Source organism: Eleginops maclovinus, chromosome 10, assembly GCF_036324505.1.
Source record: "Eleginops maclovinus isolate JMC-PN-2008 ecotype Puerto Natales chromosome 10, JC_Emac_rtc_rv5, whole genome shotgun sequence".
Lineage (NCBI taxonomy): Eukaryota > Metazoa > Chordata > Actinopteri > Perciformes > Eleginopidae > Eleginops > Eleginops maclovinus.
This window is the reverse complement of record NC_086358.1, coordinates 16,012,886-16,039,586: the sequence shown is the minus strand read 5'-3', so window position 1 is coordinate 16,039,586 and position 26,701 is coordinate 16,012,886. Positions and strand designations below refer to the sequence as shown.

Sequence of the window (26,701 nt, the reverse complement as noted above, 5' to 3'; positions counted from 1 at the left end):
CTGATTGACTGATTGATTGATTGATTGATTGATTGATCGATTGATTCAGCACTAACCTGAAAGCATTTATTCTCGAAATCTATTTTTAACAAGTTTCTTTGTTGAATTATGATTTATATTAGATTTTTTATTTAAAATGATCTCTTCGGGGGGGAATTCTTAACTGTGTTGACACAGTGGGACCATCTGTCCAGCTTGCTCACGGCCAAATCAGTCAACTCTGATTTTGGCACTAATTCAGCTGGAAAACCGGGGTGTCTTCCCTGTGTAAGCCTCTCTTATTTTCTGTAATGCGCGCGGATCCTTTCCTCTTTACAAAATCAGTTTACCCAGGCCCAGTCGTTTAACTTTCACAGCAGTGACGTCTAGATTGCAAAGGGATTATGGATTAGAATGTGGAACCGCGTAGAGACGTTGCGTAATTAACCCGGGACGAGGAATTGAGTTATTTCGCAGTCGCGTCGCACACCCCGGTTTAAATGGCACAACGTGGGCGGTGCATCGACGACATGATCTGAAGCACCGAGCGCAGCCGGCACTCACAAACCGGATAGAAAGCGGTGGAACACGATGGTGTAGCCGGCAGTACAGAAAAACGCATGCAAAGGGAGTTTTTGGTCCGGGGCCAGCCGTGAAGGGCACCGTGGTTTCTGTGTGATGGTGCGTTTGTCTCTCCAAAGCTGGATTCTGTTTCCTGTCCTGTAACACACCCTGAAGAAGCGACTTAAATTCAAGAAAAACTGACATGAAAAGAAGTAAGCTGCTCACCTGTAAAGGAATTATCTGAATGGATCATCTATGCTGCTCATTTGGAGACCTGATTGGTTTCTTTCTGACCACGCGCCTCTCTCTGTTGACAGAAGTGACATTTCAACAGAAGCAGCATCACATTCAGTGCACACTTCGTGCTACTTTCACAATTGACTGAGGGGATAGTGAAGAAACATTGTTTTTAAAGTGACAAGAAGACATTTAACGTCCCACATGAACATTATGTGAAAAATACAGGAGTGGAAATGCGTCGCAAATGCTTCGGTCTGCTTGAGGTAAGTTATTTTGGTTTATCCTAAAACCCCAGCCTGTGGTTGAATTAAAATAGCTTAATAAAAGCAAGTGAATCTGTCTTCTTCTCGCAGGATTTCAGCAGAGTGTAATCTTAATGCTAAGGGATTTATCAGCATCACATCCAGATGTTAGTTTTTGGATATTGTCTCCATCTCGCAGCTATTTAAAAATGATAATAGGCCTACCCTTTAACTGTTCTGAACTAAAAGCTTTTGGAATAGGAGGGCTGAGATTCCGTGTAAGCACAGAGACACCGAGCTGTATGGGTTTTACATTGCATGAGAAAAACATCCCAAGTGACATGATGCCTCCCTCTTCATGGGACCAGGGCTCAAATGCTGGTGCTAAAAACCTCGGATTTGTGACACTGGAGATTAAAAGTGTTAGTGCAGCAAGTGCATTGCTCCACTTCCTGTTCTCATGTTTGATCTCTCAAAGCAAAGTCTAATTAACATTTTTAAGTGTTGAGAAATGTTTCCCTGACAGTCATTATTATGTTCTGGACTTGTGGTGCAGATGCTGATGTTGTTAAGGATGACAGCCTGAGGTGAATCACATTCCTCCTACCTATTGTGGGTGAGGAGAGCAGCCGCACTAAGAATAGTCAAGAGCCCCCACCCTGTGTTGTTATTTAGGGCCACGCAGGGCCCCTTCACTCACATATCACTTGTCTGCTGGGATGGTGTCAAAAACTAAATTGAATGCATGTGAGATTCAGTTGTGAAGCTTGTGTCCCTACCTCAGTATGTCTTACATTTTCAAATATTTGTGATTTTCAAAGATAACAAAAATGCTGTGGCTATGCTTCTTTTCCACGTAAACAAACCTTATGTGAAAAGACAAAGAAACAGTCCTATTAATAAAAATGAAAACAATTCTAATGATAATAATTAATCAAATCATCAAAATACTTTTTATCTTTTACTCTGCAGCCCCAGCATACACATACTCTGCACATTTTAAGTGCAGAAGTAATAAATACTAAGACCAAAAGTTCTTCTTGATCCCAGGGATGAATAAAGTCTTATCTTAACCTCATAGAGCATAATGGAATGAATGATTTCTTTATTATCGTGTCATGCACAAAACCGCCCAAACCTCATGAGATTACAAGACACAAAAACAATTATTTTCGTTACAAAACGACAGGTTGTTTTACTGCCCCGCTTTGGATTTGATAAATGAAATATACTTTACTTATCCCAATTTACAGAGATTGGTGTGTCACAGCAGCAATTGAAAGTAGAATAAAAAGAAGAAATATTTTTTACTTGATCTAATCTATGAATTGTCAGAAGATAGTGAAATACTGTATGTATGGCTGAAAACTGCACTTTCTGCCACTTTTGTATAAAAAATGACTATCAAAATAATTAATCAATTAATCGATAGGCTTTCCATTACAGCTCTAGTTCACTACATTTAACACTACAAAAGTCTCTAAAAAAGAATCCTCAACATAGAAAATACAGAATAAATTACTATAGTAATAGACCAGTCAAATACAAAAACAGAAAAATATAGACATTATATACTTCGGAGTATTCTACCTAGAGATTTGCAGATAAATTCTGCTACAAAAAAGATGTAGAAGAAGTTACTCATCTGATACCCAGTCAAAGGAAATCAGCATACAGTAAATGGAGGTCATTTTACTTTCATAATTCATCCTCACAGACAGGACAGTAAATAAGAAATTGAACCCTATTCTCAACTTCTCCTAGCTCATTTTCAGATTTTTGTTCCAGAGAGATATTTCTTTTCACAGCTAGTGCACAGAAACACACAGATGGATGTACACATAGGAGCACAACGGCCACATACCGACATAGTAGAGTGCATCAAATCTTCATGTATGCATTCATTAAATTATGCCAGCTGTGTCAGCGAGGCAGATTGTTAAAGGCTGCTCATGCAGGAGAAAATAACTCCTTCTGGAGCGCCTCTCCATTTACAAATCCTGTTTCCCCCACAGATGGAAGTGATGTGAGGTGTTGGGCTTTTTCATTATTGAATCATCTTTCTGTTATTTTCTAGTTTGATATGGTCTATGAAATGTCAGAAAATACACAAACACGTCCACCCCGGTTTCTCAAAGTCCAAGGTTTATGTCAGAGCAAAGACAGAAATGTATCAAAACATGTATTTAGATTTTAATTATTGATTTCTTAATTTTCTTGTCATGCACACCAGCGCCCTAAGCTTTACAAGACACCAAAAAAGCGATCAAATATTTAATATCATTATAAAATGACAAATTATTCCCGTCTGAGTTTAGATTAGATACTTTACTCTTCCCAGCAGCAGAAAGTTAACAGGTATATTACAATATTCATACATCTGCTGGTTATTTGTTTATTTGGTCTATGAAATGTCAGAAAACAGTGAAATATGTCCACCCCGGTTCCTCAAATCCAAGTGCTGTCTAGTTATGTCAGAGAAAAGCCAGAAATGTTTATATTTAAAAGCATTTTCTGCCTTTTTTGCATTACGATTATCAATATAGTAAATCGACCAAACGATTAGTCGTCTTAAAGTGATTTGATATTGTGCGTGTGATGGCTCGAATCAGAGGTCTGTTTTAGAAAACTGTTTTGGAGAGATGATTTAAATTCATATTAGGCATGAGCTAGGGGGACTCTCAGTTTAGTCTTTGCTGGCCTTCTCTATTGATGCATGGATCGAAATGGAGGTTATTGTCTGTTGTGACATGAATGGAAGTGGTCCAGTGGGTGGTGTGTTTCATGTCTTAATGATGAGGCCTTTTCTCATCTACCTGCAGCTGTAGGCAATTATCAGTTCAACGTTCTGCACTTTTTTTTGGCATATTTTTCGCATCGGGAACATATGATCAACTAAACATGACTCATCGTTTAGTATAATGATCTACCTCTTATTGAAGCATTTCCATCTGGAGAAAAAGTAAAAGCTAAAATAGAATCTGACAGAATATTTCAACCTGCTTTCAATGCAAATTAACTTGTTTCAAGAATATTCTTCAGATCTGCCTTTTTAAAGTGCTGCTTTGTTCTTACGTGTTTCAAAGCATGTCATTTGTTTCAGTGGCCTTTGCAGGTGAACCACTCTTCAGTTTAAAGCTAAAGAGTCTGCAACACATTGACACTATGGATGTCATAGAAAACAAATGCAGACCTATCCAAAGTGCTTCACTGATTTTAAAAGTACCTCTATAAACTGTTTAATTAATATACAAAAATAGAATTAAAACAAATACTAAACCATTAACTAGGATTAGGAACCCCATAAGGGAAAGTGTCATATTACCACTAATGCATCAGCACTTTAAGCTGATCATATTTTAATCATACAGCAATATTTTTAACCGGGTTATGTTTTATTTAACACCCATAACATCCCTAAACCAGGGAACATGGAGTAGTTTAGATACATAGATGTAAATGTAGATGAAGAAGATAAATCTGAAATAATAAGATTATCATCTTAATCTACTGATTCTTATTGAATATTATAATGGATGTTATACTCCCCTCTGGGTGGGCATGTGGATGTTTCCTCCAGAATGCAAAATGTTAAGAAACAGCAGTGAATACAGACAACTTGATGTCAATTAATAGAAGTGAAATAATATTGCGTATTGCAGAATTAAGTTGTGTCTTGATTGTTGATGTAAATGTAATTTATGAATGGTTTTTGAGCCACTTGGCTTCATCTCAACCAATGGCATGAAAAATGTTGCTCAAACACACTGAACCAAATATCTGAAAGGACTGAAATGTAGCACAATAAATAACAATTTAAAACTCAGTTTGTATCCTCCCATTATTATATTTAGCTTTCAATGAATCTGCAATTGAGCAAAGCACATAATGCATTTGTTTCTGACCACAATGCATTTGTGTAATCCCAGCAAATGTTACACTAACCATGGATGGTGCTTGTTTGTCTTTTCCAATATAATAATTAACCGCAGGTTTGTGTGGCTGGTTTCGCTGCACCAAAAAAACCCTGGTCCTTTCATAAATTTGCCAAAGCCAAAGACCGGAGAATTTAATTTCCACGGGTCTAGGCTAAACTGTTAAACCAGAAAGTGGGGTTTTAGGGGGGAAAGATTTATCGTACCATTTAATGAACAAGAAACCGTTGGATCAAGGAAATATTAAAAGCTTTAACAATGTGGTAATAGCAATTAAAAGTTTAATCAGTTACAAAATAAACTGTGTGTGGTTGGACTCTTTCCAAGAAACCACACTTTAATAATAACGGCAAAAATCGTTGCTAAATAGTCTTGCTTGGTAATACAATTAAGTTGCGTGACTTGTTTATCTTTCACAAAATTAAATATTTAAAGGGGTCCTATTATGCTTTTATGTGATTTCCCTTTTCTGTAGTGTATTATATAGGCTATAGTGCATGTAAATGGTCTGCAAAGGATAAAAGCGCAAAGTTCCCTCCAGAGGGAGTTTCTCTCCTACACTTCCCTTCCTTCCTGAAATGCCTCCATTGTACTCCTTTGTTTACTTCTGTAACCTACTGTAGTGACATCACCATGAAACACTAGTGCTCCAACAAATTATACCTGATTGGCTAAGGGGTGGGACATCTCTTTCTGTTGACTATACTCCTACACTTAATCTTAATTATAATTTTAAAGGCATGACTTAAGTAACTTGTATATGTTCATAAGGGTTTTATTATCTTTTCTATGATGAGTGTGTCGTTCCACAGCAGAAAATAACGCCCGCTGATTAAACAGTAGTTAATGTGATCCTTGTTTGCTTCCTGCCTGTCAATCAGCGGCTGAGCTTTAATAACCGCAGCACAGTATGTTAGTGTACTCTGATCCCTGCGCAGAATTCACTGAGCGTGCAACAGACGCAGCGACCCATCAGGAGCACGTCTTTACACTCTGGGGCAGTGTAGCTTTCTGCACTATGTGACCAGACCCCGCTGCTGGTATTTCACATTTCATGCTGCCATAGCTATGAGATATGAATGCCTTTTTTTGTTTTACACTCCAGAGCAACATATTTAATAACGACACAAACAAAAAAAGTCAGGAATTTGAATTATTTAGACTTCTCCTTTATGTTCCATCTTTATGTATACCGTTTCAGATGCTGCATTATTGAGGCGGAATGTTTTATTTAAGCAGGGAAAGAAACATTGGCTACAGTATATGGGTAATAGTAGCTGTCCGCAGGGAGCAGGCCCGTACTCAAGGACAGCTGCACCGACATGTAACCCAGATGGGGGCCAACTACTGTAGAGAAGCGCATGAAAACTAAAGGAATTACATTTTTCAGTCTTTTGTGGTGTTTCTTGTCCCTCATGAAGTGGCACCGACAGAAGCTGCCAGTAGCGATCATGGTTTCCATGCAGCACAATGCACACATTCACAGGATGATTTTACTTTTTCCTAGAGCAGTCACAAAGCATCAAGTGAAGATCAAAGTGTGGATGAAAAATGAATCCATTGTGCTGTCCTCCAAAATACCTTAAATACAGGTTTATCCTCTATGCTGTGTAAATGTATGATTTGCTAGCTTACATTGTTATTGTGAAGGGAACAAGCACAAACACACTGGAGACGCAGCAGATACATGCACAGAAGCCCTCCCCTGTACTGTAGTTTTAAAATTATGTGCATAATTTAAATGTTTTCCCCCCTCTGCACACAAATAAGTAGGCTGACTGCAACCACACACAGAAATATTTTTAATTTAGTGAAGAAAGCAAAATCAGGAACTTCCGAGCCTACTTTTTTATTAAATCCTTGTATCTGTAAACATGAAAGAGTGCTGATAAGGGGGGGAGATTATACACTACAAAGTGCTCCAAATTCGGCGATAGGGGTTGTTAATGCATGCATCCTCTGCTCAAGGGCACTGGCTGCACGTGAGGGAATAAAAGTACTGTATATGCAACTATTCTGCTTTTAATATGTCTCAAATCTTGAATTGTAAGTGAATTGACCCTTCAACTCTGGTAGAGACGGGGGCTGATGAAGAGATTAGTGTGGGCTCTGTGTAGAGCAAATAGCAGCTTGGTCAGTAATCACTAGACCTATGTTTTATATTTAGATGATTTGTGTGCTATAGTATCCCAACATTTTTCCATCAGACCTAGATATATAGGTAATTTTAAGAGATAACAGTACGTTTCATTTGTTCGAATCTAATGGCTACGCATCCCTGTTGTGCATGTGTTTTGGTTGTCATGAATTCACTTTTTATTTCATTTTGAGCCTTATTTTTACAAGTCACTTCCACACCTAGGATAGGGTTTTAGTCATGGGTGTTTCGATCTTTATTTATCAGAGAAACAAGCTGAGCAAACAAACCCCATTGGGGAAAGACTGGATTTTAATTGCTTTTTCTGGTGTCATTACTGATTTTTCACCTGGTCACGGTTTTTTGTAAAAGAGGTGAGCTCTGTGGTTACTGTAACTCAGCTTCTATTCAAATCGTCCTCAACTTTTGAATCTCAGGTTATCAGCGAAACAATGTCATCCAAGGCACCGCATTGGAAAAAAGACACATTGTTGAGGGAACATTTCTTTATTTTGTGTCTTTACTGCCTTTTTTTTCACCTGATCCATTTATTTGTAAAACATTTGACCTCTGTGGATTCTTAGATTTCCAGTGAAGTACTCCTAAACATTTATACCTAACGTATTGAGAGATCCAATGTGAATAAAGGAACCACACTCATAAAGACTGAAAGTTAGTGTTAAATTGCTCTATTCTGTGTTTTTACTGCTCTACCTCTGTGGATAATTCGGCTTCCATTAAAACTATCCTCAACATTTAGATCTCAGGTTATCAGTGAAACAATGTGAATAAAGAAACCACATTGAGAAAGACAGAATTCTAAACTCAAATTGCTTTATTCTCTGTTTTTACAGTTTTTCATCAATTGGTCTCCTTATTTTGTTAAAAGGGGAGACTTCTGTGGATAACTCGTCTCCCAGTGAAATCATCCTCAACATTTGGATCTCACTTATTCAGAGAAACAAACTGAGCAAACATTCATGGCAAGTCAGGCCCCAGCCTCTCCGGGACATCTGTCTTCTGTCGAGCGGTGTCGGAAAAACGCTGATTTTTAATGTGAAACTGCTTTACTCAGTGTTTTTACCACTTTTAATCAGTGGGTGCGTTTGTTTTGGAGAGGAGACATCTGCGGATAATTCGGCTCCCGGTAAAAACTTTCTGAACAATGAACACTGGAGGAAGCAGACTGTGATGATGTTAATGATGGTGAAGACAACAAATCCAATGAACCCACGTCTCTTCACGAGACCACCACACTCGGTCTTTAATTTTGTTCTTTTATAGGCACACCCAGCAGCACAAATGTACATATTGTATGTTTAAGAGAGTATAATAGCTTTATGTTACATCATGTTGTGGTATTTCTGATTGATGTGTGTTCTCTGTCTGCAGGTGTGTGCCATCATGAGCCTGCTGCCTTCAGGCTCCTTGGAGAAACTGACATGTGAATCTTTGCTCATGCTGTCAGGAAATGTCTCATGTAAGTCAATGTTTACGACGTCAGCAACTGTTACAAGCTTTTAAAATGGCTGGCAATTACAACCTGCGTGTTTGAAGTTGCTCCACTGGTACTACTGGTGATCAATTGATTTTCAGTCTTCTCAGTTATACGACCACTAAATGCCAACTCTTTCCTTATGTTTGTTGACAACATGTCTATTTATATTATTTTGTAGTACAGTACAGCATATGTTTGTTATTTTAACATACTGAAAGGCACACACCCAGAGAGATATGCAAATGCAGTACTGATCTTCCTGTTTTTATTTGCCTCCGGGTTTCATACTCACAATGTTGGTATTATCCTGTCCCATTGCTGTGTCATGACGCAGCCAGATGTCATTCTTCTGTCCTTTAATGTCTTGGTTAAAGTGAAAAGTGCCTGCGTTCAAAGCCTTATGGCAGAAAATCCTCCCATTGGAGAAGCTTCAACCACAGTTTGCCATTTTTAAATAGATTTAAATAGCTGTCATAGTTGAATAGCTTCTCTTGGTGTGCGTTGTTACAGTTTTTTTTTTTAATTTTAAAGTTATTTTTTGGGGGCTTTTTGCCTTTAACCGGATAGGACAGTGGAGAGTGACAGGAAAGTGGGAGAGAGAGTCGGGGTGGGATCCGGAAAGGACCACGGGTCGGGAATCTTACCCGGGTCACCGGCGTACGGTGCAGGTGCCCCAGCCAGTTGCGCCACGGCCGGGGCCTACGTTGTTATAGTTTTAATTAAGTATCATTAGTTGGCTTTGAAATAGAATCCGATTCTGCAGCTCGATAACTACTTCCTTGATCAGGTATTTCCTGATTCAAATAAGGGGACTCCTCAATCTTTAGTATCTGTTTCATTTAAACAAAGGTCTTTATTAAACTCTACATTGAGCACAAGTTGTAAATGAAAAAAAAACAAGCGCCGCTGTCAGTTGGCACTGGAATTGAGTGTAAAAACAGAAAAGTAATAACACAAAAAACGTTTCTGGTAAAGGCCAACGTATTTGAAACTCAAGCGTAGGCCAAGAGCTATTTTCTGAGTGACGAAAGCTCCTCCAAAACTACAGAGGATATAATTAAACCATTTTCACAGGCTGAGTCATAGTTACTAGATATAAAACTCCCATATGGATTAGTGAAATGGAAATGTAATCCCTAACAGTACTCGCGTAATGAAATCTACTGCCCAACACCGGTCATAAAACTATTAATTTCATTAGCAAATTTGGTAGGAATTCTCCATTAAAGGTCATTGTTAAAAGAATAACAACTTGATTCACGGAGGCATAATTGCTTGGCTTAAAAAAGAGCAAACTTATAATCATTTAGAGAAAAAAAAATTCACTAAGTCTTTGTCAAAAAACCTTAAAACATGTCCTTTTAATCATTCAAGCAAACCAATGTTGTGCGTTTGCTTGTGGGGATGTTTCTTAAACGAATATTTTTCGTTCGATAATTTCTCACCACAAGTGCAAAGGAATGTGAAAGCATGAGACTGAGGGGTCAACTTTACCCCCCAGAACATCCTTATTTCCGGATCTTTTTTCATATAAATCCGCTTGAGTAATTACAGAATGAATAGCCTTCCCCCTGGGTGCATGTCTTCATACATACATGTTGCTACCGCCTCGATATTGCCCAGGGAAAGGTCTGTCACCAGTGTTTACCGTTGCCCTTTAATGCTCAGCCTTTTGTTGCTGTTAAGCTGCATCTAATGAGACTTTCATAGCTCTCCTGTATAGTGAGCAAACAGAGATTGAGGTTATTGATGATTCCTCCTCTTGGGTTGCAGTACAGTCCCTGGGCGCCTCCTGGAACCAAACCCTGAGCAACGCCACAAGCCAGTGGAGCGGTGAGTGTGTGAAACTGATTACTTATGCAGCTACTACAGTACAAAGCACAATTGCTGTGTTCTACCCCACGAGGGGAACAAGTTTGATCCAAACTCAGATTATAAGTACTTACATCAAAGAGCTGAACAGGGCTTGAGATAGATTTGGCGACTCTCAGCAGGAGACTATGCTCAGGAGTAATCATTAAAATCTGTGCACATACAAACAGCTTATTCAGGATTTATTGCCAAGATCATTGGAGGATTTTCAGGATTTCACCATGGTCTATATGTAATCCCCAGCCATGTCAGGAATGTGTGTTTGTGTCTTTACATTTCTGTCCTCGCGCTCCAGGCTCGGGGCCCTCCTGTGACACCTCCATCGATGGCATCGGCACCTGCTGGCCCCGAAGCAGCGCGGGCCAGATGGTGTCACGACCCTGCCCTTCGATTTTCTACGGTGTCAGATACAACACCACCAGTAAGTCCTCATTGTCATCTCCTGCCAGCAAAACAGAAAAACAATAGGTTTAAAGTCAGATTTAATTAGACTGCACCCCCTTCCCCCTTTTTACTCAGCTTCCCCATGGGCAAATCCTGTTTACGTAATTGTTTATACAGAAATTACCATGAGCATACAAATTAGCAGGAGACACAGAATAAAAACAACACGTGTAAAGTAGGACTGCTGCAGATAATTCACCGTGAAGTGCGAGAAGAAAAGGAGTGTTGATGCACCGAAAAGAAGAAAAGCAGTGCACCCGCTGTGAGAAATGTGTGTGTCAGGGTCTGAATAGAAATAGAAAGCTGGGATAATGTTACAAAATAAAAGCTGCCAACTGAGAAGCTTAAGCCCGTTAAAATGATTGAAACAGGAGAGAAACCTCTCTACTGGTGTTTATTCCTAACGTTAGCAGCACTACCATTCAAAACTAGTTATTGAAACATGATCTCAATAAAAAAAATCGGACCCATTTCTATGTGCAGTTTGTCTGTAAATATTTTATAAATCACCTTTTTAAACAGTGGAAGGATAAAGTGGTTCAGATTTCTGTTCTGGTGGTAAACGCCTCTGCACCACAATTTCTTCTAAGGTCAAACGCTTAAAGTACAACTGACATCAAATCACTGCAGCAAAGGGTTCTGCTCTGTAGATTAAATGCTTGGTGCTATGTTTTACAAAGAAATCGGTTCTCAACAGGGGGAAATTAATATTGTTATAGCCATTCTTGAGACAAGGCTCTAGGGATTGCAGTAAGTCTTTTCACCACTTTCTCCTGACTAAATATACTGCATCAGCAACAAAATCATGGTTTGTTATGAAATTTCCTACAGATATTCATAGTCCCCAGAGGATGAATCTTACTGACTTAAATGATGAAATTACTTGTCCCACCATAAGGTCAATATTTGTGATTTACAGTGAAATATCTCAAAAGCTATTTGATTGCTAATTTTGGAATTTGGCAAAGACCTTGCGGTGAAAATAACTAGTTAGTTTCAATTGTATTGTTAAGTCCGCTGCTAGCTTGCGCCACTTTATCTGTTATCCGATTGGTTGCCCGTCGAGAGGTCAGTGTTGAAATACGTTGAGCGCAGTGCTCAGAAATGTTTTTGAGCGATGGGCAACGCCAGGGGTAGCACTTCTGCCTAGCTTCCGCTCTACTCTATGTTTACAACTTAAAAGTAAATGCTAGCATGCTAACATGCTAAACAAAGATGTTGAACTTGGTCAATTCTATGTTCAACATATGCTATTGACACTGGGAGAATGTCAGTATTAAGCATTAGTATGTAGCTTCAAATGTTCAAGTACAACATTGATACTTTTTGCCAAACAGTATTTATTTAATCAACTTTGGATTCCTCAAGATTATTCTGGCTAAGATATGCATATCCTCGAGCCTAAAATATTATCAAAGTCAAAGTCCATTTTATTGTCGAAGTTTCCACATGTGTTATACATACAGAAAATTGAAATACCGTTTCTGGCAGACCCACAGTGCAAATATAAAACAACATATAACATAAAAAGATAAGAGTGTAGAAAAAAAAGTGTGGGGGGTAAAAAGGGGTATACAAAACAATTACTATCATGTATAACAAACAAAAAAAACTCCTAACTCCTAATTTAGATTTTTGTAATTGCTTGTCTTTATTTGGTGGAAACAATCAATTCAACGTATTATTTTCACACGCACCCCACAGCACAGCCTCCTGCAGCTACTTCACACCATTGGGATAGCAGTGTTGTGTAACCAACGCCTGGGTCAAGGGCACCTTTCTATTCCGTAAAAGGATTTCAGACCTATTGACACTTCAAACATTTTCTTCACACTTTATTTCAAACTTTATCACCATAACGCCAACTTGGATGCATTTCTGATGCGTCTCCCTGTGGCCATGAAACATTTTCAAGCAAAATGTGAACATACTAGTGATAATATCATCACATTAAACTGTGACATTTTTATCTCGGGGTAAAATAAAAGCAAACTGAATCAGGTAGCGTTGTCATGTCTGCGTTGTCTCAAACGGCAATTATTGACAGATGACCACCTAACCTTTTCCTGTTCTGTTGTATATGAATCAGAATTATGACAAACAGAAGACAAAATAAGGTCATGTGGATTCCTTACTTTCGTGACAGCAATGTGGATCTGTACAAAAGCTTTTTTGGGGGGGTATTTTTATATAATAGCATAATGCACAGTAGACAACAGGGCAGATCGATATTTTTTTAATATTAGGACTTTATTCTTGTAAATAATACAACTTTATTTACGACTTCTTAAAGAACCAGATATGTTGAATAATGGTTATGAATGTGTAAAAAGTTTTGAACACAAACTATTATGTACAGGGTCTAAATGTGTCCTTGATGTGAATAGGTGCTTCTTGCACACACAAAAGAAAAGACACATAAGGTGAAGGGAAGAATTAATAGTGTGTACATGTGTGTTGACCTGGAATAGTTAACATAAATGAGAACAATTCATAAAAAAATAATGTGTGATCTGGCGCCACAATTCCATTTATCCTTTACATACATACAGCATACAAACATTTTTACCCAAAAATTTGCAAAGAAATTCATCAGAATGCAGAAAAAAAAAAAGTTTGACAATTCGGGGCGAACTCGGGGCCCTTGATTTGATAACCGCCACTGTAGGGTGGGGGTTATCAAATCAATCCTGCTAAAATGGCCTAAAGTCTTACATTAACAGAAACAAGCTGCACTTTAAAAACAGTTCAAATATAAAACCAAAAATGTGCGAAATACATGGTTAGCTGAGTTAGCTAGCTAGTTTACAGCAGATCTCTAGTAATATCGGTAGGAATCATGCCATCGTATTGGTAAAATGAGCCAACTTAACTTACATTATACTGTAGGTATATTTCCAGTGACAGTGAAATTTGGCTTTTTAGTGTCCCCTTTTCTGTTGTGTTTTGAGCTTCTTGCTGTCACGGTTGTGGTAACAGGACCCAAATGCAGAGAAACAAGGAGGGGCAGGTATGGGGGTTCGAACTAGAAACGAGCTTTATTAAATAAAAGCTGTTAACAAAACACAAAAAGGCTAGGTACAACAAAACAGAAAAGTAGCAAATGAAAACTGTGACAAGCCCAAGGACGCAGGAGGACGCAGGAGGGTAAGCCAGGGAAATCCAGGACATGAAAAAGACTTGACTTGATATGAAAGATGACGACCGGACAAGAGACAAAAGGGAACTAAAACTAAATACACAAGGGTAATCACAAGACAAGACACAGCTGGAGAGGGGAGCAGAAACACAGGGGCAACATGTGAACACAATGACACAATCAGGCACAGGAGGGAAATGCAGACAGGAAGTGAAGCTAAACATGACACAACAAGAGGGGAAAACATTCCAAAATAAAACGGGAAACAACAGACACAAAACAAGGATCATGACACTTGCAGCATATTTTAGTTTTGAATTTTTCTGCGTTTTGGTTATGCAGCTATTTTAGTCAACACAACTTATGTTTAGTCAAATTGATAAAGATGTTCAATCATTTGCACGTGTTTTGGCACATTTGTGTTTTTTGTTTTTGTTTTTTTAAGTTATTTTTTGGGGGCTTTTTGCCTTTAATCGGATAGGACAGTGGAGAGGGACAGGAAAGTGGGAGAGAGAGTCGGGGTGGGATCCGGAAAGGACCACGGGTCGGGAATCGAACCAGGGTCGCCGGCGTGGGGTGCAGGTGCCCCAGCCAGTTGCGCCATGGCCGGGGCCATTTGCATCGTTTTCGAAAGTGTAACGCGGTTCTCCTAATGAAAGACTTCCGGCCGTTGTAACAAATGTTCACCTGTCGGCCACCATACATCACCAGCCTGATCAAATATGGATCTATAGTCATGTGAATTCACTTGCGGCACTGCAGCACTCTGAAGGTCTAACAAACACAGCACGGTAAACAGTACATTTAGGAGATAAAAGCAAATGTGTTACCTAGTAATTTAAAGTATTAAAAAAAACCAAAGGACCCCGAGTATCCACTTGAGAGAGAGAAAGAGAGAGAGAGAATGAGAGCCAGGTAATAATTTAGTTGACTGCAAGGTTCAATTCACCTTCAGGATTAACATAATCTCCATTTGAGCGCTGTCTAAAAGCCCTAAAAAAGGACTCCCTCCCTGCTGACATTACCACCCCTAGGTCAATAGGGGAAAATGGTTCAGGATACAAGATGATGTAATGTTCACTTTATGAAGATAAAACTCCAAATCACTTGAGGTTATATAAATTATTTACTTTAAGGTGTGTTTTTAGAACAACTTCATAATTAATCATTCTGAAGCATTAAATATTTTCTTACAGATGATGTCAGGAGAGGCAAAAAGTAGAATTTAATGTTTGCTGGCATTTCATTAGCTAAATGGTAAATTTTCTGCACAAAGGACTGTCCATGCCAAATGCATTGAAAATCATTGTGACTTCAGAGAATTCGTCCCTGAGCTGAAAGCACTAGTTGTTATAAGGACACCTAATGTGAACACATCATAAGCTTGTGAGAGTTCTGATTCACAATAATGCAATGCAGCAAACAAGTAACAGCACTAATGGGTCTGATGAAAAACACATTCTCCATCAGTTTATATTTGTATTACTTTTCACTTTTAGCCATTCTCACACCGTAGCTCTGTGGGTTATCTCAACATATGCAGGATGAATTATTCAAAGTGATTTAATAACAGATAAATTGACTTTGCATGGGACAAATACATTATAATCAGAGGTGATTAATTGTTTTACATGTAGAATCTCAACATTTTAATGTGTAAAGTTATAACGTATTTTTTATGGAATAAAAAGCATCATACAGTGCCCGGCCCAAAAAAAGGTCACAAGCCTGTGGGGGGCAGTGCTATGATCTGGGGTTGCTGCAGTTGGTCTGGTCTAGGTTCAGCAATGTGCCCAAAGAATGAGGTCAGCTGACTACCTGAATATACTGAATGACCAGGTTATTCCATCAATGGATTTTGTCTTCCCTGATGGCACGGGCATGTTCCAAGATGACGATGCCAGGATCCAGCGGGCTCAAATTGTGAAAGAGTGGTTCAGGGAGCATGAGACATCATTTTCATACATGGAACGGCCCTCACAGAGTCCAGACCTGAACCCGATTGAGAGTCTTTGGGATGTGCTGGAGAAGACTTGCGCAAGGGTCCGAATCTCCCGTCATCAATACAAGATCAAAAAACAATTAATGCAAGACAGAAAATAAATGTTGTGACATTGCAGAAGCTTGTGGAAGCGATGCCACAGCGAATGCGTGCCATAATCAAAGCTAAAGGCGGTCCAACTAATATTAGAGTGTGACCTTTTTTTTGGCCAGACTGTGTATTTTCCTTTGAAATGTAGTGAGTAGCAGAAGATGCAAATAGTCATGTAAAGTACCTACAAATTCAAATTATTTAAACAGTTCTTGAGAAAATGTATCAGAGTTTCTTTTGTGTTATTAATATAGGTTTTTTTCTTTTACTTTTTATGAAATATTGTTAAAGATAACAAAACACATTGCCATGATCCTTAAATATATAAAGAAAAATCGAAATAATATAAATAAATACATAAAGAAAGAAAGCCATTTTATATTAATAATATAATAACTAAATAAATAGTTATAATAATAATAAGAATGACTATAATAATTATTACACTACACTCATTTATAAAGCTCATTTATATAATGATTAATTGTGTATTCACCCCAAATTACTTGACCAACTGCAAGTAACTAAAGAAAAATACAATTGAAAAATGAGCACCACTGTCTTCTTCTCTGCTCATTGCAGCACATTCTGACCTGCAAACAAGATTTAAACAGACGCACATGTTATTGTGATGATACTATAATTTCTTATAGGAAAATATTCCAGTTCATTTCACTGTTATAAGTCGATGTTTTGTTGAGGTGTTGAAAGCCGTTAAATAAAAAAAAATAGCTTGACAGGCCAGAGTCGTCTCCACAAAGAATGTAGGGATCAGGCTGAATAGGCGATGACCAATTAGTTTCCACTCCATTTAGTTTCTAACTAATTCACCGCCACCAGGAGACAAGGTTACCATTAATCCCTGTGTTTTATTGTACTGAGCTGATCCATTTTAACCCTTAGATGCATAAGTGGGTCAAAAATGACCCGGTGACGTTGTTTTCTTGAAATATCTTCGTAATGAAAAATTGTTATCATTTCATATTCCAGGTATTCCTCAAAAAACATGTTTTTGATATCATGCCATTTAAATTTTTAACTTACCTTTTATACATTTTAAGAAATTGTAGTTTTTGTATTACTACCCCAAGCTTCCATAAGTGGGTCAAAAATGCATTTTCTATGGAATCCAATGGGAACCTATGATTCTCATCAACTGTGGCTGTCAGGAATACATTAACTGTGGACCACACAGACTATATCAGAAGTGTCACACCTCAGGAAGATTATTTTACACAGCAAGAGCTGATACGTGTAAGTATTATCTTCATATAATATTGTGTGTGTGTCTTTCATGACTGTTATTATTATGTATCAACAAATTAGCCTACTTTATAACTAGCTAACACTAGCTAGCTAACTAAGATAGCTAACATTACTATATGTATTGTGTGTGCGTGTGCGTGTGCGTGTGCGTGTGTGTGTGTGTGTGTGTGTGTGTGTGTGTGTGTGTGTGTGTGTGTGTGTGTGTGTGTGTGTGTGTGTGTGTGTGTGTGTGTGTGTGTGTGTGTGTGTGTGTGTGTGTGTGTGTGTGTGTGTGTGTGTGTGTGTGTGTGTGTGTGTGTGTGTGTGTGTGTGTGTGTGTGTGTGTGTGTGTGTGTATTCATTTATATAGCTACATATTGATCTATTGAAAACATTACTCTTATGTTTCCTCATCCAAGGTGTCATGGCTGCTAGATACACAGCTGAAATGGTCCTACAGATGCTGGATGATGGAGAGGCAGTAACGGGGTTGGACTCCGAGTCTCAAATTTCTGATGATGAGGACCCAGACTATTGTCCAGGTGGCAGTGGCAGTCGTCCACCTGGAAATCCAACTGAACAGGATCAATCTGACTCAGAAGATTCCTCTTCTGTGTCTTCTGAAGAAAAAAGTGTCCAAATCATGTCCAACCGAATGAGTCGGAAGGGCTCTTACTGGAGCGAGTTACCTCCCACCCAGGGCAGAACACAGAGCCACAATATCCTCAGAAGTCGGTCAGGGCCTGCACAAGAGCTTAGCACCACTGTGTCACCAAAAGATGCATGGGAGCTCTTTATCACTGATGATATAATACAAGAGGTGATGAAGTGCACAAACTTGGAAGGATGGAGAGTAGCAACAGCTAGAGGAAAAGAATGGAAAAATGTCACCAAAGATGAATTCATGGCCTTCATTGGATTGACCCTGCTTGCAGGAAGTGAGAAGAACTGGGATGTATCAGTCCGTGAGCTGTTTGGGAGTCCTCTACATAATTCCATGTACAAGGCCACTATGGCTGTTGGAAGATTTGAAGACATTCGCCGTACCTTGTGCTTCGATGATAAGAGGACCAGCACCCAGAATTCAAGAGCGGCTTCACCAATGCACGACGGCTCTTCCTCAAAGAGCTGTCAAAGGAGCTTGTCACACCACACATGAGGAGTCGACTGGAAGGCTGTCCCCAACTGCAAACCCCGATTATTGAAGCAATGGAAAGATATGGGGTGACAAAAGCCACAACCCAGCCACAGGAACGAAGCAGACCGGGCCAACCAAAGAGAAAGAGGTGTCAGATCTGCCCAAGTAGCAAATTTCGCAAAGTCAACAATAGGTGTGGGAAATGCAATGTACTTGTGTGCAATGATCACAGCCAGAAACAGGTAGTTTGTCTGAACTGCATACAGTGATGAGACAAGAAGGCAAAACAGGGAAAAGAGAGAGGAACTGTCAATGACTGGACAGTTACACATACATACACACAAACACACACACAGACAGACAAACAGACACACACACACAGACACAGACACACACACACACACACACACACACACACACACACACACACACACACACACACACACACACACACACACACACACACACACACACACACACACACAATGGATGTTCACATTTTTCTATTGCTGTTCTGGGTAAATTTCTTTTTCAAAAATGTTAAAAAGTGAAAAATAAAGATATTTCAATCATGAAATCATTCTTGTGTGGTCCTAAACATAATACTAAAAAACTTATACAAGTGATTATTCTTAACCAAATTGACAAAAATGGCATAAAAACACATTGATTCTAATATGGGTCATTTTTGACCCACTTATGGAAGAGTGTAGGGTCCAGTCACTCGTGCATCTAAGGGTTAAAGGTGTTCTTATTTAGTAGATGACACAGCTCTAAACTGGAGTTTGGGTGTTACTCTTCATGAATAAAAGTGTTTTGACGCACCATGCAGACAGAGTTGTAACTAGTGTGGAGGAATATCTGCTCTCAAAGGGTCTTTCTATCTGTAAGAGCATTAACGCAGCTTGTTCAGTCTTTGGAGTTCACATCACACTGCACTACGATAAGGTTGCAGCTACAAAGACAGATCTGAAAATATACATTCATTCATATTTATCCTGGGTAAAAATCATCTGTATGCACTTAAGATATTTCAGAAACCAACCATATCTTGGAGGCTGACGTGTATAACTATATCCTGGGTATTCTTCTACTACTAATACTGCTTCTACTACTAATACTGCTATTACTACTACTACTACTACTACTACTACTACTACTAGTAGTACTACTAGTACTACTAGTACTAGTAGTACTATCTAAAACTCAAACTTTATATACATGCACTTTTCATACACACATAGTAACATATAGTGCTTCACAAACTACAAACAAAACCCATAGACTAAATTAAAAGTAATACAACCCCCTCAGTTCATATAAAATCTACACTCAGCTTTTGAGTTAAACATTAACCACCTAAGTCAATAAACACAGAACTGAAAAAAAACAAGAATAGTTTTGAGTAGTCTCTTCACAGTATGGAGAGGGCCACCGTATAGCTCCCATGAACTAGGGCTCAATTCCCTGGTGGACCCTGTTTTGAATCTTGCCTGGGACCGTGTGTTATCTCCTCTGTCTCCCCCTTTCAAAACTGTCACTTCAATAAAGTCACTGGTGATACAAAAGAACAAAACAGAATGAACGTCCTCTGCCGCCGTAAGTCTTCTGTCAGGGTGTTCCACAATCATGAGCCTAATAATAATAAAAAGACGCCTCACCGCGGGGCTTTGTTTTCACTTTAGGCATACCTTAAAGGCCAGTGCCACAAAGCCTAATGGTTGTATAGGTAATGGGTTGAAAGCAATGTGTTAAATGCTAGATCATTAAGAGCTTTAAATATGAACCAGAGTATTTTAAAATCACTACTGCTGCTTTTAACAATAGTCTTACGCAACCTGACCCATGTCCAGAGCAGTGGGTCGGAGCTGACTCCACCTATAATCATATTATCACAAAATAGGTAGCAGAGATTGCATAAAGGGAAGAAAATGGCTCCCAAAATTGACAAAGTCAATGGCAGGCTCACCGTATTTCCATCCACGGGGACTACTACAGGAGTTATTTGGATAAAGCGCCAACTGCCTCCAGCGGAAAACAAATGTGTGTTTTTATTGGTAATGACATTTTTAGAAACAAAATAATAACTCTCGATTTATGCATGAAATAAACCATCCCGGTTCCTGCTGCTATTTATAGGCTATTTATAGTTGTAAACTGGTCTTTCAAATCTGCATTGCTCGCAATGTCAAGTGCCCCGAGTGTGGGAAAACAGAGCATGCACAAAGCCGCTGGCAGTGAAGCCGCATGGGAGAAATGATCCCCCGGAGATTTGTTTCAGAATATGAATCTGAATCTTATTTACACAACAACTAGAACTACGATTAGAACACTTGTATGCACACTGACATATAGAAACATGTTTGTTGGATATTCTACGTCTACATATGTGAAATCATTAAGAAACAAGTGTTTTTCTATATTAATGATTCTAAGAATAAGTCCTATATTTTAATTATGTAAAGAAACAATAAAAAATAAGTGACGATTGTTTTATCCCCAGACAAACAAGGTGTCAGTGCTGATCTCAATAAAGTAAAGGGGACTAGTAGTAGTTGTATTAGAAGAGTAAGTTATATCCGGACAATAAGTGGCTTTAGAGGAAGATAGGGGAGCACGGTGAGAACAGAGTGGGCACTTAAAGGCTGAGTGGATGCTGCTGTCTTCAGATCCAGAGGGAGATTATTGCAGAGTTCAAGTGCCCAGAGAGCAAAAGCCAGCTTCCCTTATTATTCCGAGCTGTCAGTACGGAAATAAGCCAGAGATCTGAGATGTATCTCCGCAGCAGATCAATTTCATTGCAAAGAAAAAAAATCCATGAAAAGATTTCGGAGTAAAAAAGGATCTTAAATTGGATTCTGAAAAGAAGAAGGAGAGCGATGTAAATTGCTTGTTTCTGCTCCAGTTACAGATAGCATGGATCCTGAACTCAACTGAAAACCAGAAATATCAAATCTGCAAAGCCACAGACCTACCCTCATTGTGAACTGCAAAAAAAGAACATTTTAGATTATTATAACTCGTGCGTGTATGTAAACTCTTGATTTTACTTTGTAATTGGTTTAGGTGGTGCTGATATGAACTAATCCACTGATCTTTTTTCTCCACCCATACATGTTTGCATGTCTTTGTTTTGTTTTCTAAACCTCATAATTATAGCAAACATTACAATTATTCTAATAATTAAAAAGAAGATAAGCTGAACCATGAAATGTATCGCATTATTTTAAAAAAAGACATTTTATACAAATAATTGACAATTAATTTTCCAGATTAATTTATTGACTATTCATTTAAGCTGTACTCATATTTCCCGTTGGGTGATTTATTTACAACATAACAGCATATTTTATAAAGTCTTTATATGTCAACTAGGGACTAAATCTGTGATTGCAAACAAGCAAGCTTTAGGCGACAAATGAAACACATTGCGGGTGCATTACTTCACAGCACTACCCATTAGCTAAAGACAGACAAGTCTTTCGCATTATGATGTCTAGGAGTCTCAGTTAGCCACATGTTAGCAAATGTTTCTTTAAAGACACATAGAAGCTTTAGAAATATAGGAGTTGTATAAGCTGACATACTTTCTGTCAAAACGTGAAAATCTCTTAAGCTTGTTTTAACCACAGCTCTATTTCATTCAGACTCACTCTTTTGATTAAAGAAGATTTTTGATGTGCACAAGATGATAGAATTGTGTATTGTTTTTAGCCACTCCTTCGTGATATCACTTACCTTTAAGTTAAGATAAGATAAGATAAAATAAGATGTACCTTTATTAATCCCTGTGGGGAAATTCAGTGGTTTAGTGCTTTAGGGGACTTGCAGCTGTAGATAGAAAGGGATAAACCCCACTGGGGTCTAAACACTGGTGGTGATGATGAAAGGGTGAAGAGGAAAGTGACAACACCTGAAAAGACAGCTGACAGCAGTATTGAGGAAAACAGAATTAAACTTTGACAGCAGCACGACTGGCTGTTGGGGATCGTGGCTGCTGGAGGAGTGAGAGAAAACAATGAATAAACGTAAAGATTTTCCTCCTGTTTGAACTGACATTAAGCTTCATTTCAGCCTCTAACCTAAAAGCCATTTAAGTAACCCATTGACTTTGAAACAAGGGAACTGGAAGTGCTAAAGTGCTGACTAATTTCCAAGTTTTACGACTCATTCCTTCAGCAGTCTATTGTGTCCGAGGATTGAAAGACTCCATGCCTGCAGTAGCAGTATTGTGAAACAGCACTTCCATGAAGTAGGTTACTAGGTGCCAGGCCAGCCTTCTAAAATTAGATTGTGACAAATCCTCGACTTAAAGGGATAGTTTGGATGTTTTAAAGCGGGTTGTGTGAGGTACCTTTTATAGTCAATGTTTTACCTAAAGTAGAAGCGGTGGACATGCTCCCATAGAAGCAGAGACGAAAATGGCATGGAAGCAATGTGCTGCTGCGGATAGGGGCAGTAGCAATCTCTATTTCCCCACCTCAAATATAAATAATTGAAATGTAAGTGAATGTTATGTTTAGGGAACACGAGTATTGTCAAGGCAATAAATAGGAAAAAGGCAAATGTAACAATTATAAATAATAAATAGTTAAATAGTAATGGCTTGATCATCTGCATATGCTATTATTTACAATGAATTGAAAAAAATGAAATTACTTTTTAAATCATTTTGCTATATGGATCAAGCGAGAATTTTAAAGAAGCCCTTTTATGCTCATTTTCAGGTTCATATCTGTATTTTGTGCCTCTACTGTAAATGAATCCATGCTTTAATGTTCAAAAAGCTCTTTATTTTTCTCATACTGCCTGTGCTGCAGCACCTCTTTCCACCATCTGTCTGAAACCACAGCCCAGTATGCTCTGATTGGTTAGCTGGCCGTCTCTGTTGTGATTGGTCATCTACTTAGAGATGTCTTGCCCCTAAGTCACAAACAATTCTTTGGAGCGCTAGTCAAAAAAGCTGGAGTGTTACTTGTGATGTCACTATGATACTGAAGTAAAGACATTAGTCCAATTAAGGTGATTCAGGCGGGGAGTGTGTGGGAGAGTGTGGGGGAGAAACTCTGGGATCTTTGGGATTTGAGCCTTTGCAGACCATCTACTTGCACAAAAACGTATAACACAAGAGAAAACCTTAAAAAGCAGAATAGAGCGTCTTTAATTGGAGCGATCAACATGTGTTAATCATCCGAAGCTCCTTGTTATGTCTGCTCTCTGAGATTTTTACAGCATGTTGTCAAACATATGCACCGAGGGGATGACGTACATCCAGGGGGCGTTGTCCAGACCACTCAGCGACTGTTTCGTGATTGGCGCCCCCGGCGCTGCACGCCCTCCTCTGGTTTTTGTGACTCAGCCTGGCATACTGCTCTTTGTTGTTGCACGTTTCTTGCCCCACCCGGAAACCCCTTCACCGTTTGTTCACCAAGCTTGACTTTCCCTTAATGGTCCCCAGAGGGAGGCCAGCAGACTTAGTGTGTGTGTGTGTGTGTGTGTGTGTGTGTGTGTGTGTGTGTGTGTGTGTGTGTGTGTGTGTGTGTGTGTGTGTGTGTGTGTGTGTGTGTGTGTGTGTGTGTGTGTGTGTGTGTGTGTGTGTGTGTGTGTGCACATTTCACCGACTGGCTGTGAGTTGTCGGATCTTGTGCCAGTCAAAGTGGATAGGGGGGAGGGGGGTTTAGTTTTATTTAGAGTAGTGCTCTCGGTCAGTGTGGTGGCAAAATCCTCACCCTACCTCACTCTCGTGTTAGCTCATGCGGAATGCAATCCATCGTTTTGTTGAATGAGCTTGAAAGCCACGCAGAATTTGATTAATACTAAGAGTAGTGGAAAAAGTATACTCAAATAGGTAAAAGTAGCTTTACCAAATTGTAAAAAATACTTTGTTACAATTAAATGTGCTGCATTCAAAATCTTACTTAAGTAAAAAAAATTGCATCAAGATATACCTTAGTCCCAAAAGTAAAAAATAAACGTTATGTTTAATAGCCCATTTAGGAATCATAATATTGAAGAGGCCCTATTACCTTTTGGGGGTTTTCCCTCTCCTGTAGTGTGCATTATATGTGTTTGTGCATGTTAATGGTCTGCAAAGGCTAAAATCCCTCTAGAGGGAGTTTCTTTCCCACACTCCCCCCCTGCTTGAAACGCCTCAATTGAACTCCTTTGTTTACTTCCTTTACATAATGACATCACTATGTAACACTCGCACTTTTATTGGCTAGTGCTGCAACACATTGTACTTGATAGGTTAAGGGGCGGGACTTTCTGACGCATCTCTTAGCAGTTGACTAATCACAACTGAGCCGGCCAGCTAACCAATCATAGCAGACTGGCCTCTGGTTTCAGAGGGTGAAAAGAGGACAGTTTTGATCATTAAAGCATGTTAAAATGTCACAATAGAGGCTTATAATACAAAATTAAACATGAAAATTCAAATAATATGGCCTCTTTCAGTAAAAGTTAAAAAGTATTTGCATCAAAATATATATAAAATAAGTATCAAAAGTAAATTATGAATATTGAATCATTTATGTGTTAATCATTTCAAGGTTAACGGTGGATTTAATTCCTTTGTACACTGCTGTTGGATATTTTAAACTAATTGTATGTTAATTTATTAGTACATTTTTACTTTGCATTAGCTTATAATCTGATGTAGGATGTTAGTATGAAGTTGCATAAAATGAAATATTGCAAGTACAAGTACTTTAAAATGATAGTTAAGGAACTTGAGTAGATGTGCTTTACTACATTCCACCACTGCTCATGCATGAGGGCGTGTAGACGGGAAGCATCAGAGACAGAAAAGACAAAACAGGAAGATATAAAAGTGATGGGCAGGTTTTTGGTTTTTTTCCCTGCAGTAAGTCGGACAAAAAAGTAGATTATTTTCCTCTCTTTAAACCTCATTCCAGACACACTGTGCAGGCCTCTGGAAACCCTTGAGGTGTCTCCTGCTGCAGAAGCAAACTGAAGTTAGCCAGAACACACACCCAATGTGAAAACTGGCAGCGCCCCCCCCCCCCCCCTCAGTGTGTACTGCCTGCAATGTCTCAGGAGTTGCTCCAATTTCTACTTTGGATCATTTAACAAGTTTTTCTTTCAAATGAAAATGAGGTGGCAGAAACTTTCCAATGTTTTCCAGAGTGCAGGTACTACTTACCTGAACCCTCCTGATTATTTGTGTGGAAGTGTGGGGGAGATGTGGAAAGTTGCAGTAATATGTCAGGTGTCAGAAACGCTCAGCATTTACGAGGTGTTAGTGAATACATTTGCTAGGGGAAGAGTCAGAATTCAGCAGGATTTATTTCGCTTTACCTGGATGTTACAGTATTATCATTCTCTCTGAACTGAAAGAAGCAGAGGACATGGATTAGGTGTGCCGTTACACCAAGGTAGTGGTCAAATCCGTCCTGGGATTACAGGAGAAAGTCAGGGTCGAACCTGCCCTGAAAAAACTGAAACCTTGACTTTAATTAAATGTATTATGTCACCAGATTTCACATAACTGTATTAAGTTAGTTCAATAATATTAAGTTTAAATAGGTTCAACTTAATACAGTTAAGTGAAATCTGTTGACATAATACATTTAATTAAAGTCAAGGTTTCAGTTTTTTCAGTGTAGGCTCACAATGCAGGAAGAAGTGGAGAAGGAAGTCTTGAAGCCCTTAACTTAAGAAAAATACTAATGCCACACTATATAATCAAGTATGAATCAGGAAATTATAACATAACTCATGTAAAAATATGTAAGTCAAGTCAAGTCATATCAAATCAAATCACAGTTTAATTATATAGCCCAATATCGCAAAACACACTGTAAACAATAAGATTACAGCAAAATGAAAAGACCATGAGCTCGAACTAAAGGCTTTGTAAAAAATGTAGATCTTCAACGCACTCTTAAAAGTTTGGACACTCTCTGCCTCTGATAAAAACAGGAAGTTGGTCCCAAAGAAAGGGAGCTTGGTAGGCAAATGAAAATCAGAAAAATTTACTTAAAGTGTTGAAAGAAGAAAGATATCCCCTGTAACTCTAATATTATTGATATATATTTGTAATTGTATTACTCGTACATTGATGTAATTTGATTTTGCTGATGTGAAGCTCATTTTCAAGTAATTTAAATTAGATTGCAACAAAAACATTTTTTTTTAAATGGATTAATCTGCA

At 38.7% G+C, this 26,701-nt stretch overlaps 1 protein-coding gene across 1 annotated transcript in view; it reads left to right on the top strand.

Moving 5' to 3' along the window:
* The first annotated feature begins 463 nt into the window (after window positions 1-463).
* Window positions 464-26,701, top strand: part of LOC134871244 (corticotropin-releasing factor receptor 1-like) — a 71,919-nt gene continuing 45,681 nt past the window's right edge. The window contains exons 1-4 of the mRNA XM_063893934.1: window positions 464-1,046; window positions 8,490-8,577; window positions 10,369-10,428; window positions 10,763-10,888. Coding sequence (XP_063750004.1) covers window positions 1,017-1,046; window positions 8,490-8,577; window positions 10,369-10,428; window positions 10,763-10,888 — 304 coding nt within the window. The 5' untranslated portion in view covers window positions 464-1,016. The remainder of the gene's footprint in view (window positions 1,047-8,489; window positions 8,578-10,368; window positions 10,429-10,762; window positions 10,889-26,701) is intronic.